At 55.7% G+C, this 13,530-nt stretch overlaps 2 protein-coding genes across 2 annotated transcripts; both read left to right on the top strand.

Moving 5' to 3' along the window:
* Positions 1–6,120: 6,120 nt before the first annotated feature.
* Positions 6,121–8,732, top strand: IL25 (interleukin 25). Its single transcript, XM_028114754.2, has 3 exons — positions 6,121–6,129; positions 6,305–6,549; positions 8,477–8,732. Exons 1-3 carry the CDS (start codon positions 6,121–6,123, stop codon positions 8,730–8,732), a joined length of 510 nt encoding a protein of 169 aa, XP_027970555.2.
* Positions 8,733–9,864: 1,132 nt separating this feature from the next.
* CMTM5 (CKLF like MARVEL transmembrane domain containing 5) lies at positions 9,865–12,200 on the top strand. The gene is made up of 6 exons (XM_088025174.1): positions 9,865–9,942; positions 10,054–10,209; positions 11,103–11,255; positions 11,704–11,796; positions 12,002–12,086; positions 12,187–12,200. The coding sequence occupies exons 2-6, from the start codon at positions 10,084–10,086 to the stop codon at positions 12,198–12,200; spliced, it is 471 nt and encodes a 156-aa protein (XP_087881300.1). The 5' UTR covers positions 9,865–9,942; positions 10,054–10,083.
* The last annotated feature ends 1,330 nt before the right edge of the window (positions 12,201–13,530 follow it).

Raw genomic sequence — 13,530 nt, 5'->3', positions numbered from 1 at the left:
AACAAATTAACACTTCAAACCTATAAAACAGACGATGACTCTATGTATAACCTCATATGGAGATAACATCAGAAGTCTAATTGCAGGCCCTTTGTGAACCTGAGGCCTTGAACAGGTGCTCCCCTCCTTCTCTCCTCCCATTGCACAGGCCCACACATCCAGGCATGTCCTAGCAGGGGAGGGGGCTGGCTCCCCCTCCCTGTCACCTGGGCACCTGTGAAGAATCCTGTGCGGAGGGGAGAAGTGGTACCTATGGGATGGGTTAGGAAGAGATTCTGGGGTGAGTGGGGGGATGGACAGTACAGTATTGGTTCTGGGCTTGGCTCACAGCTGGGGTGCAGACCTGAGCATGGGCCTGGGGATTCTGAATAGACTTAGACCCCTCAGGATGGTAGAGGAACTTATAAATTTCCAGATGGATCTGAAGGGAGAGCTCCGCATCCCAGTCCAATCTCCTCCAGACCCCAGCCCCAGGGTGGGGGCGCGGGTGGGGGGAGGCTGGCTGCCTGCAACACCGACATTCAGTTGCTGGGGAGTGACTTGCTTTGCTCTGCCTGGGGACTGCCAAGGTAAATTGGGGCCCGAGACAGAGGTGGGCAGGAAATCCAATTCCCAAAGATGAATGCTCAGAGGGGCACAAGGAGAAATAGATGGTGGCCAAATAGGCAGGACTAGGCAGGAAAGAAGTGCTAGGACCAGGCGAAATGGTGGTTTGGGAGGAGGGCACTGGGGCTCACTGTCCGAGCTCAGTGCCCGGGGAAATAAATGTAGGTGAGGGGAAGCAGAGTACAAACCTGCAGGATAACGAGACAGTGCTTCTGGAGTGCCCAGGCATGGAATGGAGCCAGTCGGACTCAGAAATGAACCCTGGTTTATTAGCTGTGTGACCTTGGTCAAGTTATGTAACATCTCTGAGTCTCAGATCCTCATCTGCTGCAGTGTCTTCGGTGAAGAGTAAATATATGTGAAATGCCTAGCACAGAGATCTCCCTCCGTGGCTTTTCCTCACCTTGGCTCCCTGCCCCCCGCCCCCTCCTCCCTGCTTGTACTTTCATGAAAACTGAAAGTGTTTCTTTGTTGAGGCCAAGAGGAGTCTTTTCCCATCCTTATCTCATCTCTGCCTTCTCCTTTGCAGAGGTTTAAGGCGATTCTACCTGTTCAGGGAGAGCTCTGGGCTCCAGGTGAGGTTGGGCAGAACCCCGGCTGGGCAGTTAGACCCTGGGTGGGCGGTGGGTGGCAGCCTCAGGCAGCTGGGCCCTCCCCTTCAGGGCTTGTCCGGGCCATATTCCAGGGGTAGCAAGGAAGGAACCCCTCCATCTGGCTTTCTGGGCCCCAGTTTCTCTCCCCTTCCCAGCAGGGCCAGCTGCTGGTTTCTTCCATTACATATCATGAGTGTTCTTGTTCCTCTTGCTGCTCAAAACTCAGGTACTCAGGGCTTCTTCCAGTTCTCCTCTCTTGGGACCCCACAGCAACCAGATTGTCTGGGTTCTAATCCTGGTTTCAACACTGGTTAGTGACCTTGGCATGACCTCCTGGAGCCTCTGGTTCCCTGTCTGTAAAGTGGGAATAATAATGAAATCATTAGGGGCTCCTGGGTGGCTCAGTCGGTTAAGCGTCTGCCTTTTGCTCAGATCATGATCCCGGGGTCCTGGGATCAAGACTAATCCTCGGTGGGGAGCTTGCTTCTCGCTCTGCCTGCCGCTCCCCCTGCTTGTACTCTCTCTCTCTGACAAATAAATAATAATGAAATCAATAGCATCAGACTTTTTGTGAGGATTAAGAGATTCCTGAGAACAGTGCCTGGCTCATGCTATGTAAATGTTGGATAAAAGCAACTATTATTATTGCTATTTGATGCAAGCCCTATGGGGGCAGCAGAAGGCCAAGGACACAGTGCATGCCCTTGAGAAACTCACATCACATAGATCATGCTTGAATCCAGTCAGGACCTTGGAATAAAATCCAAATACTCTGTCACAACCGGTAAGACCCTCTGTGATCTGGCCACTGCCCCCCTCTTTGCCTTATCTCATCTGGCTCTCCCCTTATCCTTTGTTCCCCATCCACATCGTCCTTTCTGCTCTCAGATACTCCCAGCTCTTTCCCAGCTCTAGGACTTTGCCTATCTTGCCACCTCTGCCTGGACCACTCTTCCCCCACATGCTTTCCATCATCAAGTCAAATTCCTCATCCTCGGAAAGGCCTTCCCTGGCTTTCCAAGTCCCAGCAGCACCCTCCTTCTACCTTCCTTCGCCCCCTGTCTCATAACACTGTTGCATTTTCTTCATAGCACTAATTATTATCAAAAATGATCTGGTTTCCTTGTTTATCATCTGTCTCCTCCTAAAACGTGAGCTTCACGAGGGGCAGAGACCTTATCTGGCTTGTCCTCCTCTGTACTCGTAGCATTCAGAATAGTGTCTGACATATACTGGTGCTCAATAAATAGCTGCCGAGTGGATGAATGAACAGGGCAGCGGTGACTATGGGAGAAATCTGAGCAAGCCCAGGGCTTCCATGGGCGGGCAGCAGCACTGGGCTGAGGGGAGGGAGTTGCGGGGCTATTTGTCCAGATCACCCGGATTTTCCACGTGTCTCCCAGGCCAGACGAGTTTCTCTCTCTTATTTTCTTTCTTTCTTAAAGACTCATTTATTTATTTGAGACAGAGAGAGAGAATGGGGCGGGCAGAGGGAGAAAATCTCAAGCAGACTCCCTGCAGAGCGTGGAACCTGATGTGGGGCTTGATCTCAAGACCCTGGAGATCATGACCTGAGCCGAAACCACGAGTTGGACACTTAACTGACTGGGCCACCCAGGGGCCCCAGAGAAGGTTCTCTTTGAAAGCAGGCTCCTAAGCCTAAGCATCTTCGTAACTAAAGGTGATACTACCAATAACTAGCAACCAGGACCATTATCACTTAGTAATCAGGGCACAGGAGCAGTATTCTAGAGGCCTCCATCCGGGCCAGGTGTTCAGTTGCTGGCTTATAGGTAGGTTGTGATCCCAGAGATGCCCCCGGGACCGAGGACAGCATGGATTTATCAGTGGGGGCAGAAGGATTTCAGCATTTTAACCGCCAGTGCTGGGCCCTCACGTCAGGTGTGTGCAGATGAGCTTCTGCAGACCCTGCTGAGTCCTGTAGTTTCAGCAGTATTTCGGGAGAGCAGGTGAGGACTGGCGTGTCTTTCTGTGGAAGGGCAGGACAGCCACGTTCTGGCTTCCTGCAAGCCCGCAGGGTCTTGCCTCCCATCCCATCTCCCCTGCCCCTCCCTGCTGGGTGCGGATCCCTCCCCCCAGGGGCTTGGCCAGCCCCGTCTGGCTGCGGGGACCATGCCTAGGCAAGTGAGGACAGGTGTGAGGTGAACTTTCCTTTGCTTCCGCCTCCAGCGTTCTTCCCATTGCCACCCCTATCTCCCCACACCCCTAAGGGTTCCCTGGAAGCTGAAGTGACTCAGGGATTCCAAAACTAGTTCCCCCAGGAGGAAAACCCTCTGGAAAATATTTCTCATGGCAGGGAATCACCCAAAGGAATCCCACAGAGCGGCTGGGAGATAAGGACAGAGGCTGAGCAAACCGGAGGGGGTGGGGTGCGTGTGACTCAGAGCCCGGGTTCTCAGGTCAGAGCCGATCACCACAGTGGGGGGAAAGGCCAGCCCTGGGGGCCACTGTGTGCTCGCAGGGGCCTTCCCTTTGCCCCTTAGGGCTTTCCTCAGAGGACGTCCGGGTACAGAGGCAGGAGGACACCCCAAAGACCTCTCCTGAAAGGTGGTGTGGGTCTCTGGCAGCATCAACAAGCCCAACAAGCACTTCCAGTTCTTTCGAGCACCCCTCCTGGACAGGGCCAAGATGGGAAGATCTGGGCCAATGTCAGGTTCTGAGGCTCTTATTGGTTTGGGGGACACCCATAGGGATCCAGCTCTTGTGGGAGAGCAGTGCCCCCTCACAGCCTTCTCTGGGGTTAGGGGTTTCTCAGGAGCACCAAAAGCCACCCTGGTAACCATGTGCCAGGCCAAAGGCGGGGGAATATGGAGCTAGAGCAGTGGATCCCAGCCCTCAGGGCTGAGTGCCCGAGTGGGCAGGAATGTCCCATGGTGGCCTCTGGCAGGTTCAGGTGAGACCTGTCCCGGCCCAAGCTTGGGTAAGCAGGAAAGCACAGACGGGGGGGGGGGGGGGGCGGGTGATGGGGGGTGGGGGTGGCGCTTCTCTTCCATTTGCAGCTGACTGGGGGTCAGCCCAGTGTGGCACCTGTGTGCCAGGAGATTAGATTTTGAGCTGGTCAGGGATGGAGTAAAAAGTCAGCTCTGCCTCCTCCTAACTGTGCAACCTTGGGCAGGTTACTAAATTTCTCTGGGCCTTAGTTTTGTCATCTGTAATATGGGTGTATTAGTTTCCATCTCGTGGTTTTGTTGTAAGGATAAAATGAGCTGATGCATGTAGAGGGCTTGGCCCTAGCCTGGCACATGATACACAGGAGCTGAGGTCAGTGGCGTGCAGAAGCGAGAGGGCGTTGGGGAGCATAGGGCAGACAGCAGGGCAATGGGAGTGGGGTGGCATGTTCCCCGCCTCAGTGCTTTTCCTAAGAGCTCCTGCTCTCCCAGCTACCACCTCTCTCCCCTACGCCCCCGCCTCACCCCCAGTTCCACGCTTCCCCAAAGCCACTACAACAGCTTCTCCCAATTCTCCAGACCGCCCCCTGATCTCATCACTCCTCTGCTCTGCAGCTGCTTTTCCCTCCAGCATTTGAAGAATTCCTCCTCACTCTGCAGTTTCACTTATTCCTGGTTCCCTTTGTTTACTTTCGGAGTCCCTGGTTACTAGAGGAGTATTTTCTAAGGGAAAGCACATGCAAATCAGAAAACATGATTCTAGAGACCATGTCTGTGTATGAGTGTGTGTGTGGGGGGGGTTGTGGGTGTGGGGGATGCAGGGGATCAATGGGCAAGATCGATAGGAGAGAAAAGGCTTGGAGGGAAGTAGGTGGCCCGCTCTTGGCACAGTGTCTTGCAGGAGCAGTGACCCCTGGCTGACTCATGTCTTTGGGGTTAGGCCTAGTTAAAGCATTTCTGAGCACATATGCCCCTTCCTGGCCAACAGTGGCCCACGGAGCTGGGGGTGGAGCTGAGGTTGAATGGACTTGTCCCATAGTCTGAGAAGGGCAGCTACCCCAGCTATGGCCCTTGTCCCCAGCGCCCTTGAGTTGGGGTAGGGGCAGGCCTGCTCTGGAGCTGGGACCACCTGCTGGGTCTTAGGTGAAGCTGTTAAGAACTAAGCCCTTCCCCTTCCTGGCTTCACCTCATTCATGCAATGGAAGCAACCACCCACATCTTCTTCCAACAGACCTGCACGTCCAGCCAACAAACTGATGGGGTCAGGGCATTCCTGGCAGTCCTGTGGGTTTAGGCATCCTGCATCCCTGGCCCAAAGGGGGTCAGGGAAGGGTGAGATGGAGGGTGAGGCAGCCACTGGAGAGGGTGAGGGGAAGTTAGGGAGTGGGTAATGGACAATGAGGAAGAAGTCTTGGGTGATGGGGGTCCTAGATGTTGGCATCATCGAAAGCGAGGAAGGGGTCAGAGAACAGAAGGGTTAAGGGTCAAAGTAGATAGAGGGAAGTGTTCACTAAGGTGGGTGATCAGGAGGCTTTCTGAGAAGAAAGGGAATGGCTGAGACAAGGCCCTGGGTGGGGCATGGAAATGAGGCCTCCTGAAGACAGACCAGATGATGTTCCCGAATTTGGGGTACCAAGCCAACCAGGGAAATTCCCATAATGCCAGTTCTCCAATGCCCAGAATAGCAGAATACTATTACTTTGACCCCACACCCAGAAAGGTGCAAAGAACAGATTTTCCCCAATAGGCTCCCCAGGTGTGATGTGAATTATAACTTCCATGAATATAACATTTAAGCAGCTTTTGGAAACACTTGCAGGGTTTTTTTGGTTTTGTTTTGTTTTTTAATGTCAGGTCACTCCCTCCAAAAGGTCGTGGAAATAAATTTGAATAAACAAAACAGGTTTGCTGAAAATAAAACCAGGGCGCCCCAGCTGCTCCAGTCAGCCTGCTTCCACAAGGCCCCACCTGTCAGCCAGTGCAGCACCGTGGCTGGGCGAGAAGCATCAGGCATGAACCAGGTGAGTGCGAGGGGGCCTGACAGGTGCTGAGACGTTGCTGAGGGTGGAGAGAGGCCAGGCTCTGGGTTTGGGGCTGGGGTCCAGGTGGAGCTGGAAACCAGGCTCTCAGGGAACAGCTGGGGAGGGAGCACCCTGATTAGTTGAGAGCAGTTCTCTCACTGGCCTTTCCCCGTAGGTGATTGTGTTCTTGGTAATGGCCATGGGAACCCACAGCCTCAATTTTCGGATCCGGAAGGACTGCACCCACTGGCCCAGATGCTGCCCCAGCAAAAGGCAGGACCCCGCTCACGAGTCTCTGAAGGGGAACACTGTGCTCAAGCTCCCCCGAGAGGCCACTAGCCTCACCCACCACCCAGAATCCTGCAGGGCCAGTGAAGACGGACCCCTCAACAGCAGGTCTATCTCTCCCTGGAGCTATGAGTGAGTCTGTCGCCCCCTCCCGAATGCTAGTATGTCTGTCCATCAGGGTGTATGTGAGAGGCCCCGGGGTGGGGGGGGGGGGAAGGGGTTCCACCCAAGTCCAGCCTGCCTGCCCCTCAGAGAGGCCATAAAGGTTTGGGTGTTAGGCAAGGCCTAGTCTGGGTTCTAGCTCTCACTCTTAGTGGGTGACTTTGAGCCACTTCCTTAAGGTTTCAAAGCTCAGTTTTTTTCATCTGTAAAATGAGGTAATACCCCCCAGGCCAACATGCAGATCAGGTGAAATAATGTACGTCAAATCTGTACTTAGTACAGAAAAGGTCGGTTCTCTCCTTTTCCTCTCTTCCTCCTCCCCCTCCTTCTTCTTCTGTCCCTACAAATGGGACATGTTTTTCTAACTGAAATATCAGGGAATAAGGGTATGCTACAGGTATGAAGCACCTCAATACCCAATGTGACTGCCCCGGTCCCTGGATGGGTTATAAGTGTACCAGGCTAGTGAAAGCCTCCACTCTGGGGGTGGTTATCTGTGATTATGGGCGGTCTTACTCTCGTTCAGTGTGCCACACAAATATTAAAATTCTCTATTGGTGCCATGCTGCAAAACATATTAGGAAGCACAGAAATTGGAACAATGTGCAAAATATTAAAAATTAGGGCCTTAGGGATCTCTGTCTTGCGTCTTCTTGGGGTGCCTGGGTTCCCATTCCCCATAAGTCTAATTCCGGCTTGACCTTGGCTTTGGGGATGGCTGGACAAGTTCAGTGGGTAAAGAGAAGGTCAGCTTAGGCTGAGACTAGATCCCAGGTGGAGACTCCAGGTCATCATGCTTTGAAGTGGTCTTGGAAGTCTGGCTGGGTCCTGGGCTAACTCCAACGAGGTGGGAACCACTTTGGAGAGGTTGGGTGCCAGATGGCTGACTTGGCTGGGGTCCAGAACTCTTGTTTGGGGGCCACGAACCCCTGATGACTACTTGGCTGATCTTCCCCAAAGTGTTCTTTGCGATACTCATCCCACAGGCTGTTCCTCAGAAAAAAGTGATGACAGTGAAGTGTGGGGAAAGCTGTTCCAGCCCTCACCCCTCGGAGATTCATAATGTGCCCAGCACATTGAAAGTTGCAAGAAGTCCGCAGAAAAGAAACCATAAATTCAGCGTTTCCCAAACTCATTTGGCCCCGGGCCCCCTTTCTTGCAGGGTACTTATTAGGGAACCCACGCCGGGAAACGCGGCTCTAGCTGAGCCCCAGCTCGTGAGGGCTTGTCTGCATAGAGAATGGTCTTAGAACCCAGCGGCTGTTTCCTGCTAGTCCTTGGGAGGACCAGACCTTTGGAGGGTCTACATTTCAAGTCTTGTTTTGGCCACAAAACCCTTTCAGAATAAGTAAATAAGTCTTACCGCGCACGCTTACATGTGCTTATAACAGATGCATGAAAAGTCTGGAAGGATGTGCAAGTAATGGTTGACAGCGGCTCCCTCTGGGGAGGGGGACTGGTAGGGAGACTGATGTCCTCACTTTACAGTGTTTCATACTGGGATGTAAGAGCAGTTTTTACTTTATAATAATAATTAAAAAAAAAACCTAATAATGTAATAACAATTACAAAAAGAAACCTCATGCCCGAGCCCAGTGGGTACATCAGATGGAAGCAGTGCCTGTGTGGTGGAGGTCGCTCACCTTCCCCTGCCTCTGCAAGGCTCCGAGGCCAGAAAACCACCCCTCCGTCCCTGCCCCTCACTGCCCGCAGGGGAAAATAACTCCCAGAGGGGTGGGGGTCACTCAGGAAGTGGGTGCAAGAGCTGGGACAAAAGCCAGGCCCACCTCACCACATTTCCTTCCTCCAGCATCACCACTCCGGCACCCCACCCCATCCCCTGCCTGCCCGCCCCGCCAGCCTCCCTCCAGGGTCTGATTGAGTGCTACCCCCACAGGTTGGACAGGGACTTGAACCGGCTCCCCCAGGACCTGTACCACGCCCGCTGCCTGTGTTCACACTGTGTCAGCCTACAGACGGGCTCCCACATGGACCCCCTTGGCAACTCGGAGTTGCTCTACCACAACCAGACCGTCTTCTACCGGCGGCCATGCCCTGGCAAGCAGGGTGCCCATGATGGCTACTGCCTGGAACAGAAGCTCTACCCTGTCTCCTTGGCTTGTGTGTGTGTGCGGCCGCGAGTGATGGCCTAGCCGTGCCGCCCGTGCCTGGTTCCTGGTCGGACCACCCGCCACGGTGAGCCAGGACGCCTGAATGCTCGACCCCTCCAAAGCATTACTTGGAGCAGCAGGACCGTGGGGCAGGATCGGGGACTTTGGGGGGAACTGCACGTCTCACTTTTTGGAGTGGGTGGGAAATGTGGGGTGAAGCAACAGAGCTGCTTATGGCTGCCAGAAGAGGACATCCTGGCATTTCCTCTTGGGAAAGGTCTTTAAGGCTCTAGAGCCTACCACCCCCATCTCTTCCTTGTCTCCCATCCCCAGCTGCCCTGGCACAGCACAAGCACTTTCTTGCTACTTCCCCCTTTGCCAATGGAGAGCCCCTCATTTCATGTGTTCGTCCGTCCGTCCATCCATCCATCCATCCATCCATCCATCCATCCAGCACTCAGTGACATCTACTTTGCACATACCTGGTGCAGTTACTAGGCTCTGAGGAAGAGGCTGTTATTGAGAATGGAGAGACTTATCCAAATAAATAATCTGTGTTCAAAATGGCCTAATTTGTCTTGGCGTCCCTGGTGCCTGAACACCAGGCTCCCCAGCCTGATCCCTTCTCTTCCCGCACGGTCAGCCCTTACCTACTACCCTGTCCTTCTGCCTTCCAGAGTTTCCGCTGTGGCCTCCCATCCCTCCCTTTCTCTGGCTCCCTGGGGTGGGGGTCAGGCTGCCCTCCTGGCATGCTGGACAGACAGAGGCCCATTGAGGCACTGCAGCAGGCACACAGCGCCCCCTTGTCCCCCCAACAATCTGCCTTTGTCCTCCGTCTTGGCTGCTACAGCCTGGTCCTGGGGGGTGCTGCCTGGGCCGGCCTCCAGCTCCCACCCTCCCTAAAAGGAAAAGGGAGAAAGGACAGCCAGGAAGACAGGAGTTAGGGGAGGGGGATGCAAACTTCTTCAGGCTTGGGTCCTTGGGGGGCTCCTAGTCTAGCTCCTTCCTCGGCTCACCTCCCAGCTCCTCCCAGTTTCTGTGTGGACCTCCTCCTTTCCCCCCTCCTCCCTGCTCCCCTTCTCTGGGTGGGGGTTGGGCTCCAGCAAGGGGAGGGCTGACCACTCCTCCCCGCCCCGCCCCTCCCCTCCCTTCCCCACGTGCTTCTTGGGGGGGCTGGTGCAGGCACCAGCAGGGGCACTCTGGGCAGCTGGGAGAAGGCCCATCTGGGCAAGCCTCTCCCGCAGGCCCCTCGGCCGGCCTGCCTGCTTCTCTTGCAGGTTTCTCCAAGTGCCTCCCTGCTCCTGTTTGCTTTCCCATCTCTCCAGGTTTCGTCTTCCCAGTTCCCTTCTCGGGCTGGTGGCAGTGGGGGCTGTGCCTGGTGGGGTCCACGGAGATGCTCAGTGCTCGGGATCGCTGGGACGGGCCCCCCGCAGAGGGGGCAGCTGCGGGGCTCCAGGGCTTCGCCGTGGACAAGACCTTCCTCTCCTCCCTCAAAGGCATCCTGCTGGAAACTGAGCTGGTAACGGCCACCTCCCCAACCTGGCACCTCCATCTCTCCCAGTTTGATCCTACTCCCCCCGCTTCTGCCCAGTGCCCCCACTGGGCTCGCCCCTCAGCGGTCCCCTTTCCCGGGCTCTCTGGACACCTCTCCTGCCCCAGCTGCCCTGCCCTCACCTCCCCGCCCGCCGGCCCTCTGGCTCCCTCTCCATCTGAAGGCCCTTACAGCAGCTTCAGTGGCAGGAGGAAGAACTGGTTAGGACATAAAGGGCACGCTTCCTGCAGTCCCCCTTTATCTGTGTCTGCCCCCCCCCCCGTGAACATCTGCTCTCGGGACAGGATCTTCCCCTGTCACTTAGCAAGACCTTAGTCTCAACCTAAGTTCACTGAGTTATGTGTCACCGACATCGCCAGAGCTGAAGCGTCCCTTAGAGTCCACCATGGAGCATCTGCCTTCTAAACCTCGTCTCTTGGTGTGAACCAAAGGCCTTGTTTTGATTCTTGTTTAGAGGAGTTTCAGACATCCGGGAGTGGGGAAAGTACTGCGGGATGGGGGTCCCTCCTGGGGTGCAGGGCTGCTGTGGGCGTGACTCCAGGGGCTGATGTTCACTCTGTACCCTGGGCTTCAGCAGGACACCTCTTTTGTGGGTTCCATAGAATGGTGCCCCCTGGAGGGGTGCAGCTTGGTCAAACTGCTGGGGTTGCTGGGAGCCAGGGGCAGGGGGAGCTGGGAAGCTGGAGACTGCCCTCAATGGGCAAACACCTTGGAGTGTGGCTCCCGCTACCAGGGATGGGCAGACCTCCAAGGATGGGTGGTGGGGGCCAGCCTGGGGGAGTTCCCGAGGAGGGGAAGGCAAAAAATCTGGCCAGGCCTGTGTCCCCTTCCTGGCAAGCTTCACACACTTGGTCCTGCAGGCCCTGACCTTCATCATCTTCATCTGCTTCACGGCCTCCATCTCCGCCTACATGGCCGCAGCACTGCTGGAGTTCTTCATCACGCTCGCCTTCCTTTTCCTCTACGCCACCCAGTACTACCTGCGCTTCGATCGGCTGAACTGGCCCTGTCTGGTGAGGGACCCTGCCCCCTCACCATTCTGGTCCCTTTCTTCTCTGAAGGCAAAATTTTCCTTTTCCCTCCCAGCCTCTGTCCTTTCCCTGGGGCAGTATGGGGCCCAGACCCTACACGGATTTCACAGCTATGAGGCACTGACAAGGGGGACGACCTCCCACTCACCGAAGGTCCCGCCCCACCCCTGCCCCTGGACCTCCTGGCCCGCATGCCCCAGCCCTGCCCCACCTGGAGTCCTGGCTCCTAGTCCTGGCCGCTCTGCGTTCACCTGCATCCCTTCCCTGGCTCTGTCTCAAGTGCTTTATATCGTGCCCAGGGGTATCTCCATGTAGGGGTTCACAGTGCCTGAGGGTCAAGCCCCTGAATAGCCTGGAAAACTTCAGGGTGATGTTCTCTTGCCCTCTGACTTCCCTTTGACCCTGCATCCCCCCCCCCCCGATCCCCCAGGACTTCCTCCGCTGTGTCAGTGCCATCATCATCTTCCTGGTGGTCTCCTTTGCAGCTGTGACCTCCCGGGATGGAGCTGCCATCGCTGCTTTTGTGAGTCCAGCCCCACAGAGCTCCCCAGGCTCTAAGGGCCTCTGGCTGGCGTTTGCACACTCTCGGTGCCTCCCCACAAGCCCAAGCCAGCGCCCCGGGCTTGGGCTCACACCGTGCCCCGTACCGCCCACCTCCCTCTCCCTAGTATGTGATGGCCGGCGGCCTTCGTTGCGTCATCCCCATGCCTACGTGCCTACTCCCACAGGTGTTTGGCATCATCCTGGTCTCCGTCTTTGCCTACGATGCCTTCAAGATCTACCGGACCGAGATGGCTCCCAGGACCACCCAGGGTGAGTGTCTGTGCTCTGGGGAGAGGACGTGCCCCCTCCACCCCGTGCCGTGGCTCCCTGATCCTGACATGCCCTTCCCGGCCTGGCTCCATATTCACAGAGGACCAGCAGTGACCCTGAGCTACCTGGCTCCTAGGACTAGCCAGACAAAAGGAACAGTGCAGCCCAGACACTTTTTCTTTGGATTCACTAGCCCACAGCCCACTGCTCCCCAGCCAGGCCTTCAGAGGTGGAGTCTGGCCTGAGAAGTCACCAGGGACTTGTCTGTGGGGCTCAGTGCTCTGAGCTCTGTCTCCCGATGAAGCTCTACCAGGAAGGAGGTGTTTTGGGGAGGGAGGGCAGGAAGAAGCTGGTCATTCCCAAATTAAAATATTCGAATCCTACTGGTGAGTCTTTTTCTTCCCTAGGAATTAGGCAGATCAGGAAAGCCAGGAAGTATTCACAAAAATGGTCATGGTCCCTCCTCTGCAACCAGGTCTGAGCCATGAGGGAGGGGGACTGGACTGAGGTGCTGAAGACTTCCTTCAACACCAGACTTCCGCTCTACGATCTCTGTGTGCCAGGTCACTTTGTGGTGGGCCTGGTGGCTGGGCTCCCAGAGTCCTGTGTCTGAGAAGGCACAACCTTTCCCATGTGAGTGCCCACCTGGCACACCTGCGCACACAGGTTTGTTAGTGGGTTTGGAGCCAGGTGCTTGCCTGGGGCGTGTGTAGAGCTCCCCCTTGTGGTGTGGGGAGGACTTGGCTCACAGGCCACAGGAGAGAGGCGAGCCGTTGGCACCAGATGAGGGCAGAACTTCCCGAAATGCTGGCTCTGGAAGAGCTCTTAGACATCAGCTGGTCCCATGCCCTCATTTCACATAAGAGAAAACAAGCCCAATTACAGGAAGTGACCTCTTCACTTGTGACAGAGCTGGGACGAGAACCGAGCTTGCCGCACATCTCTACAGGTGATCAGGATACAGTACGGAACTCCTGCTAACTCAGGAAAAAAATGGCCCAGCCTCATCTCCAGCTCCCTCCACCAATGGGTCCACTCTCCCAGCTTGCCAGGGCCTCAGCAAACATTTCCTGAGCATCTCCTGTGTGCAGACCCTGTGCTGGTCCCCAGGAATTCAGAGGTGACAGGCAGGCCTGTCCTTGGGCACTCACAGCCTGGCAAGGAGACAGGCTAGTGAAGGACAGCCATGCCTGCCTGCAGTGAATGCTATGGGAGAGTTTGGCTGGGGGTGTTTGGAGAGCAGGCACTGCGACCACCCAGGAATCAGGCCTGCTTGGCCCATGATAATCCAGGGCAGCTGGGATGTCCCTGCCCACCCATGTGGCCTAACTCAGTGGCTCATACAAGCTGGCTTGCTATCCCTCTGATGCTGGTTTGCTCCTGCTCTGAAATACCTTCCCTTTTTTCTGGGGTGCTCCTGCCAGAGGCAGGCCCCAGCCCCCAA

This window comes from Eumetopias jubatus, unplaced genomic scaffold (assembly GCF_037043125.1).
Source record: "Eumetopias jubatus isolate StellerSeaLion01/CBP00866 unplaced genomic scaffold, mEumJub1_p1.0 scaffold_7, whole genome shotgun sequence".
In the NCBI taxonomy this organism is placed as follows: Eukaryota; Metazoa; Chordata; class Mammalia; order Carnivora; family Otariidae; genus Eumetopias; species Eumetopias jubatus.
Note: the sequence above shows the minus strand (reverse complement) of the source record. Positions and strands in the feature narration are given on the sequence as shown.

Bases quoted from the DNA above. Each gene is read 5' to 3' on its own strand.
- IL25 (XM_028114754.2), top strand. The intron at 6,550-8,476 runs GTGAGTCTGTCG...CTACCCCCACAG, and splicing joins ATCTCTCCCTGGAGCTATGA to GTTGGACAGGGACTTGAACC.
- CMTM5 (XM_088025174.1), top strand. From the start codon at position 10,084: ATGCTCAGTGCTCGGGATCGCTGGGACGGGCCCCCCGCAGAGGGGGCA. The intron at 10,210-11,102 runs GTAACGGCCACC...TTGGTCCTGCAG, and splicing joins TCCTGCTGGAAACTGAGCTG to GCCCTGACCTTCATCATCTT. The intron at 11,256-11,703 runs GTGAGGGACCCT...CCGATCCCCCAG, and splicing joins GGCTGAACTGGCCCTGTCTG to GACTTCCTCCGCTGTGTCAG.